Source organism: Micropterus salmoides, unplaced genomic scaffold, assembly GCF_014851395.1.
Source record: "Micropterus salmoides isolate LMB-PRFRI ecotype aquatic unplaced genomic scaffold, ASM1485139v1 Ms_hic_scaffold_13, whole genome shotgun sequence".
Lineage (NCBI taxonomy): Eukaryota > Metazoa > Chordata > Actinopteri > Centrarchiformes > Centrarchidae > Micropterus > Micropterus salmoides.
The window spans coordinates 10,454,313-10,476,182 of record NW_024040374.1 but is presented as its reverse complement, the minus strand read 5'-3'; the positions used below and the strand labels follow the sequence as shown (position 1 = coordinate 10,476,182).

Below are 21,870 nucleotides of genomic sequence, written 5' to 3'. Positions count from 1 at the left end.
CTTCTCTTTATGTGTTCATGTATTGTACTCATCCAATTCTGATGCCCCCTCAGTGTCTCTGTGTGTGCATCATAAAAGTGCTCTGGGTGCACTAACCTCAGCCAAGGCACACTAGCCTGGCAGCAGGGTCCAGTTACAGTATAGAGGAGAGTGGCATTCACACTCACTGACAGAGTTCTGCATTTCTACATTTTGAGGGGCTGTATTATTTATGATGTAATGCATTCCCTATCTCACGACCTTAACCTTCATAGCAATATAGCTATCTTTCACATTTACCCTATTCCTAAACTAATTCTAAATGTGACATTAATCCTAAAACCAAGCCAGAGATCTTTAGAGAAGATCGCTGAAATGTCCTCACTTTGCAAATTTTTTTTAATTCTTAAATTAGCAGATCACACAGATAACACTCAACCTGGTATATTTCCCATAAATGTGGCCAATGTGACACAAAACAGAAGCTCATTTTAGATCCCAATGCAGTTAGCAATAATGGCCATTCCAGGGGGCTACTGTGATTACTTTCAGTCACTCAAAGACATGAGTGCTTCAGCATGCCCTTATCCACATCTCTACAACAGAGGTGAAGAGTCAAAATGGCCACATTAATACCCCAGGTTTTAATATACCAGAGTTTTCCTGTTCCCAGGTTAGGTAAAAATAAACCATGCAACTATATCACCATAGAAAATTCTTCCTGATGAGGCAAATATAAGCACTACCAGCCAAATCAGCAACATAGACAATGCAGTCCCATCTCAGGCCAAATAACAACCCTGACCTAAATTGGTTTTAATAGTTGCCGCTGGCCTTAGAGATGCTATGGTGCTCGAGGGTGAGGTGGGATTTCACAAAGTGGTTTCTCAGCATTATTCAAGACAAAAAGAGAGAGTGATGATGCAACAGAGACTGAAATCAGACTTTTCAAACTGAAGTGAAATGCTGTAACCAGAGAAAGATTTGTTCATTTGGGAGAGTGGAAAGCACTTAGAAAAGATGGAAGAGAAAGTTCTCAGTCAAGTTTCCGCAGATGGATGGAAGGCCTACCTTTGGCAATCATCAGGTCCAAAGGTGAAATGGAAGTACTGAACTCTGAAAAGCAGCTGTTGAAGACATCCTGTGATTCCACGTTTTAGGCGTTTTCCAGTGTTCCTATCCACCCTTCAATCAGTGGGCAGGTAAGTGTTCTATTTATTGCTCTGGGGCTCTTCAGGTCCACTACAGAGACTGAACCTGCAACCGTTTTGTTACTGGATGGACAATGAAACCCTTTAGCAATAATTGCATTTAGAGAAGGAGTGACATTTATAAAATAAAACATACCATGTTGTGATTAAAATGTCAAGTCCCTACTGTACACTAAGCTGAGAGGCTCTCACAGTATTCTCATGAAACTGCAGGTACGTTCTGCAGCATCACTGTGTGCTTCCATTATCAATGACAACATTTACAATACATGACAGCAAACTCACATTACACAGTACACATATTTGGCTTACAAACTGAAACTGAAACCTGAAACCTAAGCAGTTTTTTCTTTCATTCCCTACAGATGGTGATTCCAACAATGTGATATTTTTTCCTTGTGTGTAATTTTTGTTTGCGGTCAGGGATGTTGCTAGACATGAAGCCTCACTGGGGTACAGGCCCCCCAATCCCCCAAATACATTTTTGAAATTGTATGAAGTATGTTTAGTATGTACTTTACCAGCTTCCCTTGCTTAGCCCATTATTATTGGCACTGCCATGACAGAAAGGGCTTTGACTGGAACATGAGCACACATACCTATGTGACCACCCATGCCAGTCCTGTCCTTCTTGGGGGGAGCCATCCTACCAGACTCGTGAGCCATGTAAACAATTTGCCAGTGCTGCACAGTCACACCTGACACTGCAGTGCTCTCAATACAATCCAGGGTTTTACCTGCATAGAGAAATTTTTGGCGCCCCCCCAAAAGGTTTTATGGAGCGTCAAAGGAAAAGTGTTTAAAATTGTCTCCGAATGTATTTCAATAGCCATTTATCAAACAACTGTTGAGCAAGCCGAACATAAAGCGCTAATGAGAGAGATGACTTCCTGTTATTTCTCACTGTATCAAAGCCGTTTGTGCTTCAAGTGTGCCGGAAAGTGGGTACTGTCACTCACTTTCTCCGCAGGGAGAACGGAAGCCTTGCATGCAGCCGTGTGCGTAGTTGCTCGTCAAAGTCACTTTTGTGAACCGACCACTCACAGTCTGGAGGAGGTGGGACATTTAAAAAAGGGTGAGGCGCAGTCTATGGGTGCTACAGCAAACTTTAGAAATGTTGAACTTGTTATGTATGCAACTTTTATTATTGACAAGTGAGAGATTAACCACCATGTAGAGCATCTTTCTGCACAATAGTTTAATAACTGAAAATAACCCACAAAAATTAAACTGCTGTTTTGTCCAAGTGGAATTAATATTAGGCTACTAATGGTAAGCTATAGTAGCCTATACTATTATCTGAAATTATAATAAATACACAAACATTAGCATTAATCAAACCTTAACCAGTGGTGTAGGCTAATATCAGATGACCAATGGTTTTATTTGTGAAACAAATCTCAAAATCTCAACTAATAAACTATCTGTAGGCAGATTATCCAAATAAAGTGTAACCTGTAAATATATTATTATACTAACATTATACTTTCTATTTAATCTTATAAGATGTATTAATACACTGATTTCTACCTTTATTCCTCCAGGTTGTGGATATAATTTCTTTATCAAATGGTCAACAAGAAAATGCATAGATTTCGGTCACAAGTTAACTCATTGTCTTTACTGTACGCGTACCGATCATGCTTACTGTCACGCAAAGTCACCCCCCAAAGGCCCATTCTGAGCCAGGAAAAATCCTGCAATCCTCCCTCCTTTAAAACAGTCCTGGAATGGAAACCCACTACTACTAACAAATCTGAATTAATATATCAGCTGCATCAGGCCCATTCAAAATGGCTCCCCCACATTTCCTTCAATACATTTTTAAATGTAAAATAATAGTTATACTATGACTTGACTGAATATGAGATGCTTATTATTTACTGAGATGTCCAACCATATTGCCCAGTCTGTCCAACTAATCAAACTTTTAATAATCAATTGTCAATTTGAATCCACTGCTTTCCATCTTGCATTAGTCCAGAGTTGTCCACTGAGAGACAGATAATCACCATCTTCTTTTAAAATGATGTGTGCCTATGAGAAGTGCCATCACATCTGCGTATTATATGGACTAGTTGTTGCTGGAATGCACACGTTTCATTTCATGCATGCAGGTATGAACGCATATTCACAGATAAAGCAGTTATCTTTTCTGAGCAGGAGTTGGTTACAAACACAGTTGCCCGTCGCTGTCTCTCAAAAATAATAAATAGTTGTATTTCCCTGTTCAGACACAAAGGCTAGGGGGGGCGGCACGGTGGTCCAGTGGATAGCACTGTGGCCTCACAGCAAGAAAGTCGCAGGTTCAAACCCTGGCCTTTCTGTGTGGAGTTTGCATGATCTCCCCGTGTCTGCGTGGGTTTCCCCCACCATCAAAAACATTTTAGGCAGGCACTCCAGTCAGTGCCATTGACTAGACACTGATACATACATCTGGAGTTGGTCCCCGGGCGCTGCACAGTGGCTGCCCACTACTCCCTTGAGGGATAGGTTAAATGGAGAGAATGAATTTCACAACATGTATGTGACAATAAAGGTTTCTTCTTCTTCTTCTAAAAAGCAACCAAGACACAGACGGACTAAGAGATTCGGTGCTAAGCTGAGTTAGCAAGGCCGACAGACTAGAGAGATTCACTGCAGCTGCACTTTAACTCAGCATTACGGTTAATTTTTTTCTCATCTTGTGCCCAGAAGCATACGTCTCCATTCTCTCATAAAAATTGACACACTCGCTTTTATCTTTGACTCGCTTTTTTGGGACGTTTCACAACGTTAGCCAGTAGTTTTATTTTGAAAGTGTAACCAGACGTTGTATATCTATAGTTACCTTTTTACAACAACTACCTTCATAGCCTGTAATAGCTTGTGGTTATTGTGGTGAATGTGTGAGCATGTGGTGCTATTGAAGCAGCGTGAGCATACTCACTTTTTAGCCATGATGTCAGTTGGTCGGTTAACAACTATTAAATGGGTTACCGTGAAATTTTGTACAGACGTTCAAGGTCCCCAGATGATGAATCATGCAAACATTTAGCACAAAGCACAGCCTTACAGAACTACTAGAGCGGCTGTAGCCTCAGTCTTGTTAATGGATAAATAAATGTTTAACACTGCATATTACATACTGTAAGAGCACCCAGCTCAGCTATGCCTAGATCCACACCTGTCAGCTATGGGGCCACAGTCACACGTTTTCAAAGACTGACTGAGACCATGCAAGATGTATGAGGGTGTGTGAGTGTGTCCTCCTTATAACATCAAAGGTTTTTGGTGGGCGCCGCAAGGCTCCACCATTAGGACAAAGAGACAGGAACTGGCTCCCCCCCCCAATTATGACTTCCCCACCTCAAAGAGGGTCAGGTGGTCCTTTCTCAATCAGGACGGAAAGAGGTGGAGGAAAGTGGCAGGATGGAAGTGGAAAGAGGAAGTGAGGCGAGTGCTGCCAATTGTGGAAATAAAAGGGAATTCCTGATATAGCTTCAGCCATGAATATTGAGCAGGCCTGGACCTAGAAGCTGCTCTTGGTTTGGCAGAATAGTTAGTGTGGATGAAATGCTTTTTGATAGGAGGAACAAATACAGATTTTCGTTCCAAACTGCCTTAGCTTTAGCGTGGTTGCTGGCAAGTTCAAATAAAAACACACCTGATACTCAATGTATATTAAAATAGTTCTCAAGCTTAATGCCATGCAAGGGGCATTTGATGTAAGCAATTTTCATAGCAATGTGCTTACATTTCAGAATGGTCATCTTGTGCTGACATACTTAGATACACAACCTTTGTGGTAGTGTAAAAAGCTACTGAGAGCTGTGAAAATACAAAACGTCATATATAAGATGTGGAAATAAAGTGACGTTTATATTTTATATTACCAATGTTGTTTGTTATATTAAAATGTATTGTTTTATTTACCAGGGACAAAGTACATAAATCACAAATGCGGTTAGACTTGTACCATCACATATACCATGTACCAGAGGGATAAACCCCTAACCTCTAAACTAATAATTTAATAATATTTTTACTGAAATAGATCTTAACAGAAAACAAATTAGAGTGAAACTAATTATATCCTCCTAATCACTGTTCTTCATCCTTACATTTTCTTTCTTGCACCTTCCCTCTTTTCATTCACCAACCCAGCACACCTGTTTTGACTCCTACCTCCATCTTTCCCCTTCCTTTTTACCTTCCTCCCTCCTAGTCCTTCTTTTCTGTATCATCTTGCTCTTCTCATTCAGGCAGTCTACTTCACAACTTCTCCTATCGTGCTCTCTTTTCATCTTTTCTTTTCTCTCTCCAAACACTTCATTCCAGGATCTGCAGCTCAAACTTTAAATCTTTTCTAATACCCCCTTCCATCTTCTTTCGCTTGTCTCTCCACTAACCTAGATGAAGATGGTTAGGTTATGGCTCTTTCGAAGCTCACCTGTAGTCTGAGTGAGACTGTTGCAAGGTATCCGCCGTTGTCATCTGCAGTGCATTTTCTTGTAATATTGGCTGTGGTTAAGGTTAGGATGGGAATCTGGGATGGATATCAGTTCCTGCCTATAACCATGGAACCATTTCTGAGGTGGAGCAACCATCAGAGCATGACTTTAGACAGATATAGGATCATTAGGTGAGGTAGGCTTGCACGGTGTGAGGAAAATATTTGATGTGCGATAACATTGTTGTATATTGAGGTGACATATCACATGCGATAAATAAACAAATATTGAAGTATGCATATTATCTGCGTGGTTGTTTAATTATATGATTACACTTTAATTGCTTAAATAAAGCTAAATGTTGTTTCTAGAGCAGCAACATTAATGTTTACAACAGCAAAGTCACTATATATAAATTCAATATCTGACATCACAATAGTGAGTGACGTAGAAAGAATAAAAACTCAGTCTGTATTCTCCCTCCTCCTCCTCCTCCCTGCTGTTCTGCACTCCCTGCAGGTAACGTTTCCTGGTCGAAGGAAGAGAGGCTGGTTTGTCTCTGCCAGCAGCTGAGTTTAAAACAATGTGCCATATTTTAGGACTACAGACCAGTCTATGCTATAGACAGACAGCTTTCTATTTAGCTTGTTTTTAACATTTGGCTAATGCCAAGTTCACATTAGCTGTGCTTGTATAAAACATACAGGATGAGAGATTGAGGACAGAGATGATTATATTAACTCTTTCAACATGTTTACCCTACACATGGGTGTATTGATAAATTATTGTATTCATACTCGCGAAGGTTTTATTGTACGTACTTATAGTAACGAGCATAGCTGTCTGCAACTCGAGTAGTTTGGAGCTAACTAAACTCCGCCGTCTCCACAGCGACGGAGCGCCGTCTCGCTCTGCTGCAGCTGCTGCTGCACATACGTGCGCGCGTGTGTGTGTGTGTAGGAGCCGACAGAGAGCAAGCAGAGACAGGGGCCCGTTTAATACCGCGTTTTGGTGCCATCAATAAAAAACATTAGCTTTCATGTCCATCACGTTTCAAGTTAAACCAGATATGACGCTCGAGACATAACGTTACATTATAGGACCTGCTAGTCTCGATAGCAATATCAATAAGCTCGGACCTTATTGCTTTTCGGGTTTTATGAAATTTAGAACCGGGTATGGATCCCCATCCCTAATACTAAGAGTGACAGCTGGTTAGCTTGCCATTACTGCACTGGCTGGACTACGGGAAACAAAAATACTTAAAACTCCGTTTGGGAAATGTGCCTCGTCACTGAGGGCATTGTTCAACTGTTCTTCTCTCGTAACACAGGAATCATATACCAGCACACTGCTGGTACCTGTATCCCCATTAGCTAGTTTTGATTGCTGCTACAGAAACACATACATTTCATAAAAACATCTAGACAGATATGAATGTCTACTATTTTCACCTTTATTGAGTTGGCAGCAACAACAAAACCATAGCCTTTGACAAAATTTCAAAATAAAAAAATAGATACTGTATAATATAACACTCTCTGCCTCCAACTCAAAACATCAGCAGTCTAGTTAATTTAACACAAATGGATGCGCCATACCTTTGTCAGAATTTGTCAGATTTGTTTGGCTGTACAGCAGATTAGAAACAAATACACACACTTTATATACAGTATACTCATATACAGTATATTGTGTAAAGATTTAAACATAACTTAATAAATAAATACATATTATTCTGTAATTAAACTCTTCTTACTAAAAAGCCTCGATCAATGTAAGTGAGACAACTTGTTTAAACAAGATAACAGTTTTGATTTTCTACCACTTCAGTTTGGTCAGTGTATTACAGACATATATAAACAATTTTGTTTTTTTAAATATTCATTAGCTCATGGAGTTTTGAAACCTTGAGCCAAGACACGCATCTCACATTACCTGCTACAAATAAAAAGCCCACCAAAGGAATGAATATTTGTGCATCTTCTGACCAAATACTGTAATCTCCATTTGAACTGAATATTGCAACTATATGGTAACAACTGTACTATTTTTTTAGGCTGTTACAGAATTTTGCTTTATGATGTTGTTGTTTGTCACCACATTGTGAAGATAATACAGCACTAATTCAGAGCCTCTAAATTTCTTCTACTAACCCACAGTACTATGCTCCAAAGAAGCACCAAAAACACAAGCTATCAAAATTAAAAAAATATTATCGGTAGTCTAGTATTTGACACAACTATGCTGTGGTTCCCTACTATTATGCCTCATATATGTCAGGTCAGTTGGCTATAGAAGGGAATTCACAAGATAAACCTGCTGTCTCCTTTTATCTTACGGATATGATGTAGACGTCAGATAATAGAACATGTATCTACCTGAAGGCAAAGGTCAGACTGACTGTGATAAATGAATTACTTGTTTCAAGTGGACACCCTTCTGAACCTATCACAAAGTCATGGAAAACTAAATCCAAAGACATGTTCATGTAGCTGGAGAATGTTTTTAAAAGTACAATATGTCCATGTCACAATAATTACTTCTCAACCAATCTTTTTTCCACTTGTCATACAAAATACATCTTTAGGCACGTATACAGAACAATCTGTAATGCATTAAAGCTGCATAAAGCAATATTTTTTTTATACTGAATCAAACAACTCCTGATTATATTATGATAATGATTAGGGTGGCGAATGCTGATGATGAAGAATACCCCATACTCTAGCTTTACACAGCTGATTTAACCTCACTGATGGTTATCTTAGTTGATGGAACCAACAAAACCAAACCAGAGCCGGCACATACAATGTCAACCATGTGCAGTCACTCCCAGCAGATGATTATTTCAGGTTGAATATAGGCTACCTGCCTCATCTGAAACTGCAGAGAGCCAAAGTAAATGAGTGAGCAGAGCATGTAGATAACCCAAAAAAGACCAGGTTTACCAAATCTTGGCTTAAAAATAATAGTATACTTACATTCATCTGGTGGCCCGAAAGACCCCTGAATAAATTGCTCATGTAGCTCTATTTCTAATGGATGTGTAGCAAATTGCTTGCTAACATGACACTAAAATATAATGACTTAAAGGCTTATTATATTAGTCTTTCTCCCTCTAGTAGTCAAAAATCACTTCATGCAGCTTTAAAATGAGGAATGACTTACACGGGGTACTGTTAAGCAGCATAGAATGCGGTTACAACATCAAGGGGCTGGGTTTGCTGTGTCACTTGGTTTCTAGCAGGGACAAACATACACCACAAGCAAGGCCTAAACCACAGATGACACTACTACATGAGCAAAGAGGGGAATCAGTATAAGTCATTGGCTATAGTACGTGGCTGTATTCATGTAAAACGAATTTGACACTGATCCATTGATCAAGGAAATGTACAAGCTGAATTGACAGGAATGACTATACTGTGGAGTATTGCAAAGGATGAGAATCATAACCAAAGGCAGTCTGTGGGTTGCTAAACAACACACATCATCTGCACTTTGTACATCAAAAGGCCTACACTGGAGACCAGTCTTCAGGTTTTACCAAGCCGGAATGTGCACAGAAGAACAAAAGACAAAAACTATAACCTTTAGCAGAATGGAGTTAACTACCCAGAAGCCTACAAACAATCCATTAAGAAATTCATTTCTAATACATATACTTTGCTCTTCTCAGCATCGGTCATCTGGTAAACAAGCCCAGTTACCAAGTTAATATCCCCCCCAAATAAAAAAAATAAAAAACTTGGTTTGACCCTGTAAGTGCCCACTCAGTACGGTGTTCACAATGTTCACAAAATCATTGAGTTTGTAGGACATTCAGGCCTGTAGTTTGAGGGCAGTAACGCTTAATGTTTATCAGTAACAGAACTAGTATAGCTGAGAGAGAGTAGGACTAATTAAAAGTAATGAAAATTGACCACCATGAGATATGCTACTGGATAGCCTTAAACCTTTATCAGAAGAAAGCATGTAATTTCAGATCAGTTCAGTTTTAACCTCAAAGCAACCTGCAGACAGATCAGATCACATTGACCTGAGTCCCTGTCCACTGCTGCTAGGAAATAAAATCCACTGTAAGATTCAACAAAGATAACTTGTCACTTAGGCAAAGGACCCAAAACAAGGCTAAATCTGGTCTACACTACCACTGCTATCCCTTTTCTTACCTTTAAGTGACACATAAGTCACTTACAGAATTTGGTTTCTTATGTAAAATGACACAAATTGAACTTCCTTTTGTATTTTATAATAATATAAAATTAATAATTAGATAATGGTGTTTTATTTTGGCAATTCTGTTCTTTATTCACTATCCATTATATGTGGCCCTCCATATACAGGGAAAAAGGATGATTTATTTGCTGGTTAGAAATAGCTGTCATGAGCGCTCATGCATCAAAGAATACTCATAACACAGCCATATCAGGAATGCCATGCCAATGGTGGGAATCCTGGCACTGATGGGCTATTTCATAAGTGCAAGGGGGGACCTTGGGGGAAAAAAACCCTGGGTAGTTATCTGTCGAGAGCATCAGTTCACTGCCCTCAATATAGAGGCCTCAGCATCAATCTGACACATCCTTCGTCTAAATTCTGGAAATAAGGTGCTATTTAGAAGGGGTGCACCAATCAATTGGTAACCATAATCTGCTAATACTTCAGATTGCTGATTGTTTTTAAACATTAGAGTGATTGGCCAATGGGGCAGAACACCTGACCGGTACATCATGATATTTTTTCTCTCCTGTTCACCTGCCCACATCATGTTTCTCTAGAAAACAGTCAAGGCCATACGTCATGGTATTTGTCAGCAGCATAACGGCTGACGTCATTGTCACTGCGTGTGTTTATACAGTTAAAAAAATCTAATATTCATTTTCAAACTTTAAACAGGTTTGTGAGCACATGTAATTGTAGGTTCTCTTATCTCTGCTAACGGCAGTCAGAGAGTACAGAGAAGTCGAATAGAAGGTTGATCCAATTCACAACAACAAACAGGCATGAAAAAGTGTAGTCACATTTCATGTCTAAGGAAATATTTCTTGTTTAAGCTTTTACAGTTTTGTCTTTATACTATGTCTCACCTGGCTGATGACATACAGTAAGATAAGAAAGCCATGGCGAGACTACTTTCTATGTGATCTAAAGCTAAGTCACATACCATGGAATAAAGGCATGGCCCTCATGCAATTAAATTTCTCTGTTTAGACACTGCACCCAACTCCTTGAAAAGCTTGTAATGCAATAAACCATGGTTTACTGTGACCAAGGTTATGTCAATGGAGTCAGCTGACAGGCTGATGCAACAGAAATTGTTTTCTGTTTGGTTAAACCCTGCCAATTTAACTGAAATTTAACTAGCTGTTTAGCTTGTTAAAATTCATATTTCCCATTCATAGATTCGAGGACTATCCTCATCCTGTAAAAGTCAACCGTTCAGATGGAGCATGAGTTTGCCCTCTTCCTTGGTTTAGGCTCCCCAAAGTCCCTGTCATCAGCCGCGCAGTGGCTGAAGGAGCAAATTGTCTGCGAGAGCCTACGCATACCCAGGCGGAACACACTATTTGACAGGCTGTAGATGACACAGTTGCAAAAGCTGTTGCTAATGGCAAGCCAGGTGGTGATGAACGAGAGGGCAGGGCTATCCAGTACATGGGAGCTCTCTAGCAGAAAGTAGATTATGTAGGGCAGCCAAAGCATATAGAAAACACTTGTGATGCGGAAGAGCACCATCGCGTAGCGCCGATCTGGTCCATGCCCACCATGATGCCCACCACCACCCCCCCCCTCACCAGCCTCCATCTCCTGGCTGGGGAAACGTGCTCGTCGTTCACTGATCTCCCTGTTGTGTTGCTGGCAAATGCGAAATATATGGTAATAGGTAAAACAAACCACAAGTGCAGCAGGTGCATAGAGCAAACACACCACAAAGCCTGTGAAGAGGGCAGAGGTGGGCCAAGAGTGAGCGCACCACTCAAAAATGTCCCCATGATAGCCTGGCTTACCCCACCCAAAGAAGGAGGGCAAGAAAACCAGGCTAGAGTAGACCCAAATTAGGGTGATGCAGCCTCGTAGCCGGCATGGCGTCACCAGCTGGTTGTAAGATAGTGGTTTAGTTATGGCCAGGTATCGATCCACACTTATACAAGCCAAGCAAGCCATTGAAACACTCTTCAGTACAGAGATGACATAGCTGAAGACCTGACATGTGACAGGCTCCTGGACACCTGCTGGGTAGTGGAGAAGAGACAGGGTGGGCACCAGGCAACTAAGGCCCACCAGCAGGTCAGCATAGGCCATGGTCTGGATGAAGTAGCTGGTGGTGTAGTGGTGTAGCAAAGGGGCACAGTGGAACACAAAGATCACCGTCAGGTTGCCTGCAATGATGAGCACTGTAAGTAGTACAATGACAGCAGTCTCCAGGACGCAAGCCTCCAGGCCTTCGTTTAGCCCCCATCCCAAGGGACAAGAGTGATTGGACGCCCTGTCAGGAAAGAAGTCTCCATGGCTGCTGTTGGCATTGAGCACCGGGTCCGTTGTCAGTTCAGACTGGTTCATTGTTCTGGGTGCTATCCAGGTGGGTCAGGTTTGTGGTGTGCCACCCATATGGCAGCTGGCCTGAAACTGGAGAACTGCCTGCCCCCTACCCCCCCACCCCCTGCCCGCTCTACACTGGGTGTCTGCAACCTTCCTCAGTTTAATGGAGCTCAATACTCTCTCTAGCACACTCACTCTTTCTTTCACCTTACTCTCACATAGCTGGGTCTCAATCAAATGAACACTGACTGGAGGAAAATCAATACAGCCTCTGGCAGGGTAGGACAACCCGTTTAGCTCGCCTTTTCCAATCACTCATGGTTAGTGAAAGTAGTGGGTGGGTAACAGTCAGGAATAGAGAAAGGGAAAAAAAGCTATATTCCTTCAGTAGACCTAAAGCAGGGTCACATTAGTGTTGTGGCCAACATATATCCCAAAGGTGAATTTCCCTGCTGCTTTGGCTGCCAGTCTGTGGCCCCATCATCTTATTTTAATGAGGGTTGCCACTGGGAAGCTGAGGGCATAAGCTGTCCTCACAAGGGCAGAGAGCACAGAAGATGTGAAGACGGATATCATATGAAGGGGGTAAGGCATGAAGCCAAACACAATGCTCTTCTCTCTTGACAGATCCTCAAAGGAGATGAGTTAAATCAGCAGATCCTTTTTCACACCTAGAGATCAGATAATTTTTACTGGGTGCAGTTAGCTTTCAAAAGATACATTTTAGGTAACCACTGATTAGGGGAGAAAAGGGGGTTTTCAAGAGTCTGTCTTGGTGTATACTGAAGTTTGGAGAAAAATAATTACATCCATCTCTGCGAATCAACGCTTCAATTCAATCCAAAGTTTCACTGCGCTAGTGGGTGCTAGTGTGTTTACTATGTAAAAGCAGGCTTCCCTTATTTTGGTGGTCCTCTGGTCAGTGTCTGGAGCCCATGTATGCCCAGCTATTGTCTGAATCAAAACACAGACACAGGCTAGAACAACACAGGGATCTCCGCAGGAGATAATGTCACAGCTCTCTCAGCACACATGGCGCTGGGGGGGGAATGTGTTTACAAGGCATCCCTAGGCAGAATGGAGGTAAAAAACCAAGTGCGTCAAAATGTCTGGATGTTCTGCCATTAATGTGATTTAAACTTTAAATCCAAATGTGCAAACTTGCCTCTCAGTGTTCTGGACTGCAAGTCACGAAAGACAAACAAATGTAAAAGTCCAGTAGCTGATGAAAGTGTTGAATGTCAGACTCCCATGCAGGCAGGTGGAAGGACTCTCCTGGAGCAACGAGAGGCCAGCTGAATAAATCAGCGCTCCACTCACTTTGACTCCTCAGCAATCCTGTGGCAGACACTTGCAGAGAGGGGTGTGGGTATCAATCGGCAATCCATATATTTATCCCATAAACTTGTTACCTTCCTTTTTTTTGTGACATTCTGAAGCATTGGCAGGGGAGGCTTAGCACATTCTCTTTAAGTGCTTAATGCAACCATAGATTTTCTAACTTGCTTTAGTCCCTGAAGTATGCGTTCTGTTTAGTTGTAGAGGTATGAGGTCCTACAACTCCTTTCTCAGCATGTCTGTCACCCTGAACAAAACACTGGCAGTGCAACAAAAGGAGAATCCACTCTAGCAGCATAAAGAAAATACCAGGTCCCCGTCGGAGTCCCAGTTTTAAGCACTGTCCTCTGCAAACGTCCCCCCTTTTTATTCCATTTAACAGGACAACCCACGTTTTTAATGATAAAATCCTTAGATCCTGGCATAAAGATAGAGATGAATGCAATGCATCTGTCAAAAGCAGCAAGTAAAAAGCAAGAAAAAAAGATGATTGCGCTGATGGAAATGAGTTAAATCTGCAGTGAGGGAAGCGAGGGGACGAAGAGTCCCTCAGCCCTGGTGCAGTGAGAAGGAGAGATGCTGTGACTGGCTTACACTTCCCTCCCTCCCTCTCCACATAGTCTCTCTAGCTTGCACACTCAATCTCTCTCTTTTTCCACACACACACACACACACACACACCCCTCCCTCTTACTTGCGCTCTCTCCCGCAGCTTCTCGCTCACTGCCCCGCCTCCTCCCATCCCAGCTGCACCTGAGGCTCACTGCCACATTATTCTGTCTCTCACACTGGCTTTCTCTCAGAGGTAAATTTAGATCCATTTCCTATTTACGTATTACTTATACAAATTGCCCCCGACCCCCCAACCTTCGCCTCCCCTACCTAGCCACAGTATGTTTAAAAAAAACTAGGTCTATTTCATTCATTAATAAAAACAACAGCAATGAAATAAATAACATAAGATAAAATATTACAGCAAATAATTGCATAATATATGAAACACTCATTATATGGTCTCTACTTTGGGGGAAAAGAAAAAGACTTAGTGGTAATTAGTATTAGTGGTCATCAGCCTCAACTTTCCACTTTCCTAAACATATATTATATAGTATATGTTGTTCAAATATACAGGATGACCTCCACAATCCCATGGAACATCTTGGATGATAAACCCTATTAAAATTAGTATACTCCCTTATCCAGTTAGGCTCCAGGTTCTTCCGGATACTTTATTGGTTCTTTATTTAACCTACAGCTTAGCACAGTTTTGTCTCCCCCTTAATTACAGTTGCCCAGCATTGCGACCAGTTGAGAGCATCCTCTGGCAAGCAGATGATAAAGAGGATCAAGTGACAGTAAATTGGCTAAGCAGAATGGCGGCAGGAAAGTAGACTTTTTAATAGGGCTGGGTACGTTAACGCGTTATTATCGCAGTTTTTATAATTATTATTTTGAAAGTCCATTGCTCACTGGCTCTGAATACACATACAGTCAAACCATGAGTCACAGGAGGGGTGGGATGTAGATCAGCCTGCAAATCACCCACCCAAACAAGCAGTGGAGGGAGGCTTCGGTACACTACGCTGGATGCACTGTGTTGGAGAGGTAGATAAACAAAAGCAAGACAAGCAATCACATGCCATAGCGAAGTGGAAAGCTACACACTGCATGCTGATTAGTACTGGGGAAGATGTCGGCCTTAGGAACGTTCTTAAAATCACAACATAGTCGCTTGGCCAGTGAACAGGACAGAAGCACAACGTGAGTAAACGGCAGATGCTCTATGGATAGTAACCACGGCAATGACTTCTGTGCGCTAAACAGCTGTAGCCTATTTAACATATGTTAAAATTATCCATAACTTTACCTGATAGGCCTTCATCTAGTTTTGCAGCTCTGCTATGTGAATTCCCTATTGTTGATGTCCTATTTTGTAAACAGTAATAGATTCTGGAAACAAACAGCGAGGATCAGTCTCTCTTCCAATGATTTGTGCTCCGCATCGCGTACAAAAAGTTCAAGATAATTCAACTTCGGCTGCAGGCGGGTGTGTGCGTGAGGAGAGCACGTCACCTCACTCTAACAAGGACACTTGCTACTGAACATAGACTGTTTATGCTGCTTGTGTTCAGAAAAAAAAACAAGAAAACACATTTATATAGGTTAACCTGTTGCTAAGAAGGTGCCTGTTATGATGTTATGATTGTGGCTCTGGACTCTGATGGTAACTTGTTTTAGCAAGCTAGATAAAAGGTAACGCCCTGGCAGTGGCAAATAGCTTTGGTTTTATATTAGATTTGATTACATTAATATTTAAGTTGAGATTTATAAGAAATATTTTACTGCTTCTGTGTAAAGGGAATACTGCTGGTAAATGCACCTTATTTAAGTGTTTTCAAACAACATGTTATTGTACTTTTGTGTATAAAGCAGTACATTAAAATTAAAAGTGCGCAATACACTACTTTAGAATTCATTATTCAATTTTGCGATTAATAAATTTAATTGTTGCCCAGTACTACTTGTTAACTTTGTTAATGTATTTTTTTTTATTATTATTTCTTTTAACTGTTATTGGAGTCTATTGGAGACATTTAGGAGTTGCTGGCTGCAGTTGGATGGAAAATGGCTAATTTGGAGAACACTGCACCAGGCCTCTTCCAGGTAGAGTAGAGTGCTTTGATTATTTGGAAAAATGCAAAATATTGGACAGGAGCAAACATGACCAGAAATAAACAAATCATACAGGAGGTAGAGTTTTACACCATGCATACTCAAACAACAAGCAGAAGAAAATTTGGTGGCTGAGCTGACCATGAGGTAGCACTATTGGTTAAACATTTAAAGTTGTACTGCGGTCTTTAATGGAAATGGAGACATGGTGTCAGCCGACAAAGTATAGCAGCAGATGGACAAAAACACGATACTATTTACCTTTGTAAAATAGGTCTAATTTGACAAACCTAAATTCTAGAGTAGTGCTTGGTCTAATCTACACAGAAAATCATATCAAACCAGCAGCGCAAAATCAAATGTGTTATCTGAACAACAGCAAAGAAAGAGCTGTTTACAGACAATGGCCTAGTGTCCTTGAGGAAGATATAATACGATGAAAGAATATTGTACAGGAAAAGGTGGCATGCAGCCAAACCAATTCTCTGATACACCACCTGTTTATGACAGAGCATTGAAGCCAATGAAAATGCCTTACAGCCTCGTTGACATTTACCACTGGAATTTAACTTTTGTCTGGTTACATTTTGGTGTAATGATTATTTCACAAACAATGTTCGTTTCAATCTGTATCTTAAGTTTAGCTAACATAGCTATAAGAGAAACATGTTAATTTCATTAATAGTCAGAATACAGCATACTTTTTTTTGGTTTATATTTTTTCCAGTTTTTCAACAATAATAAACATTAATAAATATTTGTATCATTACATTTTGAGAAAATAGAAGCATTACTTTTTTTCTTCCCTTTTATAATAATGCTTAAATCATAATTTTCTTTCTGTGTCAATTTGTGAAAGAATACATATTGCCTCATATCAAATAATTAATATTACTATATCGGCAAGTCATTGCTTATTCAGGTCACGGTTTTCAAAATCAAATCTCCAACTTCAAAAATCAAATTAAATTGTGTTGGAATTCATTCATTCATCAAGATAAAAGCAGCAAGAAATTATGTAATTTTAGACACCAATGGAAGCAAATACACTTGTGGTTTGTTGTCTTGTAACAAATGTTTAAGGAGGTCAACGTTAAACAATATTCCACTTAAGTGAAGTGGAATAACCCTTTAAGGTTTAATACAGTGTGTTTCAGTGTGCACAAGTAAGTTTGCCATGCAGAAGGACGGCTCTTCAATTGTCATGGAGACAGGATATTCTTCAGCACCGGTTAATTTGGTCATTCAAGAGAAACCGTGTGATGGAAAAACAGAGAGAGGGGTCAGAAAGAGAGGGGAAAAAAATAAACAGACAAAGTGAAGACTAAAAAAAGTTCATGTAGACAGTTCTGTGGAAGGAGACAGTCAATGGAGATCTCTCAGCACAGTGCTCTTTACCTTTGGTGGACACCGATGAAAAACACGACCAGAAGGCCACCGTTAATAATTCATTCTGCTCCAAAACAAAGCCAGCGGGGCTACTTGGAAACAAAGGTGGAGGCTGATTCACCTTTCACTGCTTCGCAGCATCCCACCCTCCTCCAACCTGGGCTCCTGCTGATTTCAGTCTCACCAGCAATGTGTTAGAATAAGCAGGGAGCTTACATCTACACATTATAGGCGTTTAGCTGAAAGGCTGATCATTAGCCACTCAAGGTACAGTAAGTAAGGAGGTAGGGGGTTTACCATTTTGTTCAAGGCCATTTTTACCAGGACAAGTTGAGTAAAGTCATTGAGGAAATAAAGTTTATGAAGCACATTTCTAGAGCAAGCATCCCCTAGTGGCCAATTAATCAAATAAAAATTTAAAAAGAAACTTCACACAAACACGTCAATTAAGGGCTTGTCTCTACAAATGAGTGTTCAGATGCTGTCCCAGCATCTACAGAAAGGACCTTACACTTGTCAACCTTTATCTTGAATGTTGACCAGCCAGTGTTGTAAGACCTGGTCAGATGACATGACATTATAAGGTCTTGTTTATGTAAGTCCTGTACCCGAGGGTACAAGTACAAGTATTGTCTACTCAGCTGAGGCCTAATGGATTATGATTAATTAGATGTAGTTATGGCATTTCTTGATTAATAATGGATAATGATGATAATGTACCATCATGCTTGCCATAAATTTATCGATAGCTAATTTCTATTTCTAATATGTGCTTCAGTGGCCACTTTATTTTTTCACTGTGAAAATAATACTATGGAATGGCATGTGATGGCAAAGGGGCCTTTACCTATTGTTAGAAGTCTGTGCACTAACTACTATTCGTTTATCTCCACTATCTTTAAAAGCACTTCAGATTACTGAGTTTACTCTGCAACCGGCCCTCACTAGATTGTGACAGTAATTTGATTGTCTTTCAAATTTTTTGTTCTTTATATGAATGAGGTGCTTCCGCTTTGACTGGCTTACTGGTTCACAAATTGTTTTTCAAGGTTGGTAATCAAGGAATTTCAGAAAGGGTAAATGTAAATGTAGTTGCTTTTGTAGCTTCGATCACTGATAACCCTCTTGTCCAAGAGACTGGGGGGGCTTGGGATTTGGAGGGGTAGGTAGTTAGTGGGGCGTATTAGAGCTGGTTCACTGCCTGGAAACAAACAATCAGCGAGCACCATCAATGGACCATCACTAAACCAGCTTAGCAGGCAGAAAGCTAGTATTTATATTTATCAACAGTGGGTAAAGCTTTGTCTGGGTTCAGCTCTCAGCTTCTAGGCACGGAGGAAGAAGAATCTGAAGAAGTACTGACAACATTAGTAGTCATTATCTTTAGTGCAGCATGCCTTACTTTCCGGTCATAAAGACTACATTGGAAATTGAGAAGTCATGCACTATATGCAAAAAATGGTTTCCATGGAGATACTGTGACAACTAAAGCACTCAATCCAGCAAAAGCCAGACTGTTGTTAGACCTTCTGCATCTCTTGGCTCTTTGGTATCCTGGAGTATAACGCATCACAGACTAGCAGATTAGCATGAAAAACACGAGTATAGTGCATACTGAAATGCCATCACTGTATTTCGATTACATTTTTTTATTTTTTATTTTGCAGTCCCCTCTCTTGTGGACAGCCAACATTAGTCTTGTGAGGCAGCTATGTATTTGGAAATAAATGATAATAATTAAACAGCAACAAGTTCTGATTATCGTTTTAGAAAGTAATGGTCATGGTGGCACATTCTATTACTGGTTAATATAATAGAGGAAATGTATGAAATTGACATGGTGAAAAAGGGAAAATATATAGATAAATATAAAGATAAGAGCAAGATCACAGCATGTGGAAAACAGATATTATCACATTTCAGATGACAACTATTTATATTGAACACCCTTAACAGAAAGAGCATCTCCATACCATATTCACCTCCAGCACAATGTCACCGTGTATACTGTGTACACTTGGATCGCTCCAGCTGAATGGTAAACAGGAGCTAAAGGTCAAAGGCAGGCTGCCTACTGAAATCACCTATCATCTTCATTTTACCTCACACCACATAGGTGAAGACCTGTCTGATCAGGTTGACACATTTATATTCATAATTCTGTTGCACTACTTTAAAAGGATTAAAAGTAAGTAAAGGATTACTCTTTGTACTTTCACTTGAAATGACATTTTTTGTCAAAAGAAAAACATACCATTGTATAAAATACAGGTTATGGCTGCATTTTGTATTTGCATTTTAAACACAACTAACACATAGGCAATAATTTTCTATTGTCTATTAGTGGCTTGCTGTCCTGCCTTATGTATGTGTCACTACTGTATGTTCAGGGACATGCAGTACTTGTTGATTACACTATGTGTCTCTTCTTTTCTTCCAAATAGGAGTTGTTTTAAGCTTTTTCTTGCTTAAACTTACTTTATTAGGGCTACAACTAAAGATTATTTTCACTGTCAATTATTTTCTCAATTTATTGATTAGTTGTTTGGTATATAAAATGTCAGGTAGAAAATGTCGATAAGTGTTTCCCAAAGCTCAAGAGGACATCCTCAAATGTCTTGTTTTGCTCAGTTTACTGTCATAAGGGAGTATAAAAAAAAAAAAAAATCAGAAAATATTCATATTTAAATAGCCGAAATGAGAGAACTTTAACTTTTTTTCTTAAAGAAAATACTCAAAACCAATCGATTATCAAATTAGTTTAATAACTAATCAATTAATTGTTGCAGTTCTATTACTTATACACCCACATTTTTTCGACACCTAGATGAAAATGTTAATGATGTAAAACGATTTATTGAATAACAAGAAGCAAGCTGGTGTGAATCTGCAGTGAGGAAGAGGAAGAAGCAGAGTACTACTTTGCTGTGAGGCTACAGTTGGTATGAGGACTGAGACATGCAAGTGTTGTGACCAGAGAAGACGCTGTAGGCTGGATCTCCTTAATACGAGCTGTCATATCAATGTCAGCATGGCTAGGAGGCTATGCTAATACACACATAGTAGATACACTTACTACTGTATGGAAGCGCAATTACAGCTGTATAAAACACCCAAATTTATAAAATTAGTTTACCTCACCTTTGGTATTGCATTTTCATTGAGAAATTTTACTCTATTTACTGTTACTATAAGCTGCTTAGATGAGATTGCTCCAACAGAAATCTATCTATTGATCTTAGATCCAGTACACATAAGTGGTATAAATACTCAACATTCATCATAAACCCTTAGTCACTTTTCACTTGATAATTTATTTAGATAAATTTAAACGATGACAGATCTAATTTTTGTTTTTCTTTTCCAGATATTGATTTTCCTAAAGCTGTGGTAGCAAGGCGGTGTTTCCTTTTGTGGTGCCTACTAAGTTTCTGCTGTGGAAATGTGAATGGAAGCTGAAGGGCTGCATTATGGAGACACACACAGAGCTGGGATGGGAGGGGTGCTGTGAATAGACCTATATTGTGAGGAGGGGAGAATGGAAGTGGTGTTGCTTGGCTGTTTTGTGGCCATGCAGTGCAGCTGGTCCCTACAGATAGTGGGATGCAGGATGGGATAGTGGGGAGAATGTGAGCGTGTGTGTCTTGTATGAGAAGCGGTGATTGACAAGAGTAGACCTTCAAGGGAAATTTTTTTTTTTTTATCCATCAACGGTGGTAGACTTCCAACTAGTGGTAGGGCAGACAACACAGCCAGAGGAATTGTGTTTATGTATGTGCATAATGTGTAAACAGTCCCTGTGAGTAACAATATGCTTTGCACCGTCACACTCAACCCCAATCACCTCTCCAGCTCACAAGATGGTAGAGCTGTCTGATTTGTATTCGAAATTCAAACTACTTGCACGTGTAAACATATTGGGCTGCCCTTGACTAAAGATTTCCTTAGAAGACTAGTAGTCGTTATAGTTTAAGCCATTAGTCAAATAGTCGTCACACGTTTATGAAAATAATTTAATTAGATAAATTTTGAGGCATCAGAAAATGGTTTGATTTCCAGGGCAGAGAAGGAATATAAGTAAAATTGCACTGCATGAGACTACAGAAACATGTTACATTATAGAGAAATACATAACAGTAATAATGAGCCTTTAAAATATACATTTTGCAAGAACTCTGCAAGTACAGTGCTCCTGTTAACGACAAGCGATAATGATCCGCCAGTAAGTGACTTCTGTGTTATAAGAGAAAAGATCCGTGTTGCAACAATGCCCTGATACGTCCCGGTGACAAGGCGCAGCT

The 21,870-nt window shown here is 40.0% G+C and overlaps 2 protein-coding genes across 3 annotated transcripts in view; both read right to left on the bottom strand.

Moving 5' to 3' along the window:
• Positions 1-21,870, bottom strand: part of rabgap1l (RAB GTPase activating protein 1-like) — a 132,896-nt gene that overhangs the window by 72,598 nt on the left and 38,428 nt on the right. The gene's annotated exons all lie outside the window — the stretch shown is intronic.
• gpr52 (G protein-coupled receptor 52) lies at positions 6,810-15,602 on the bottom strand. Its single transcript, XM_038715474.1, has one exon. It carries the CDS (start codon positions 12,188-12,190, stop codon positions 11,069-11,071), a length of 1,122 nt encoding a protein of 373 aa, XP_038571402.1. The 5' UTR covers positions 12,191-15,602; the 3' UTR covers positions 6,810-11,068.

Bases quoted from the DNA above. Each gene is read 5' to 3' on its own strand.
- gpr52 (XM_038715474.1), bottom strand. From the start codon at position 12,190: ATGAACCAGTCTGAACTGACAACGGACCCGGTGCTCAATGCCAACAGC.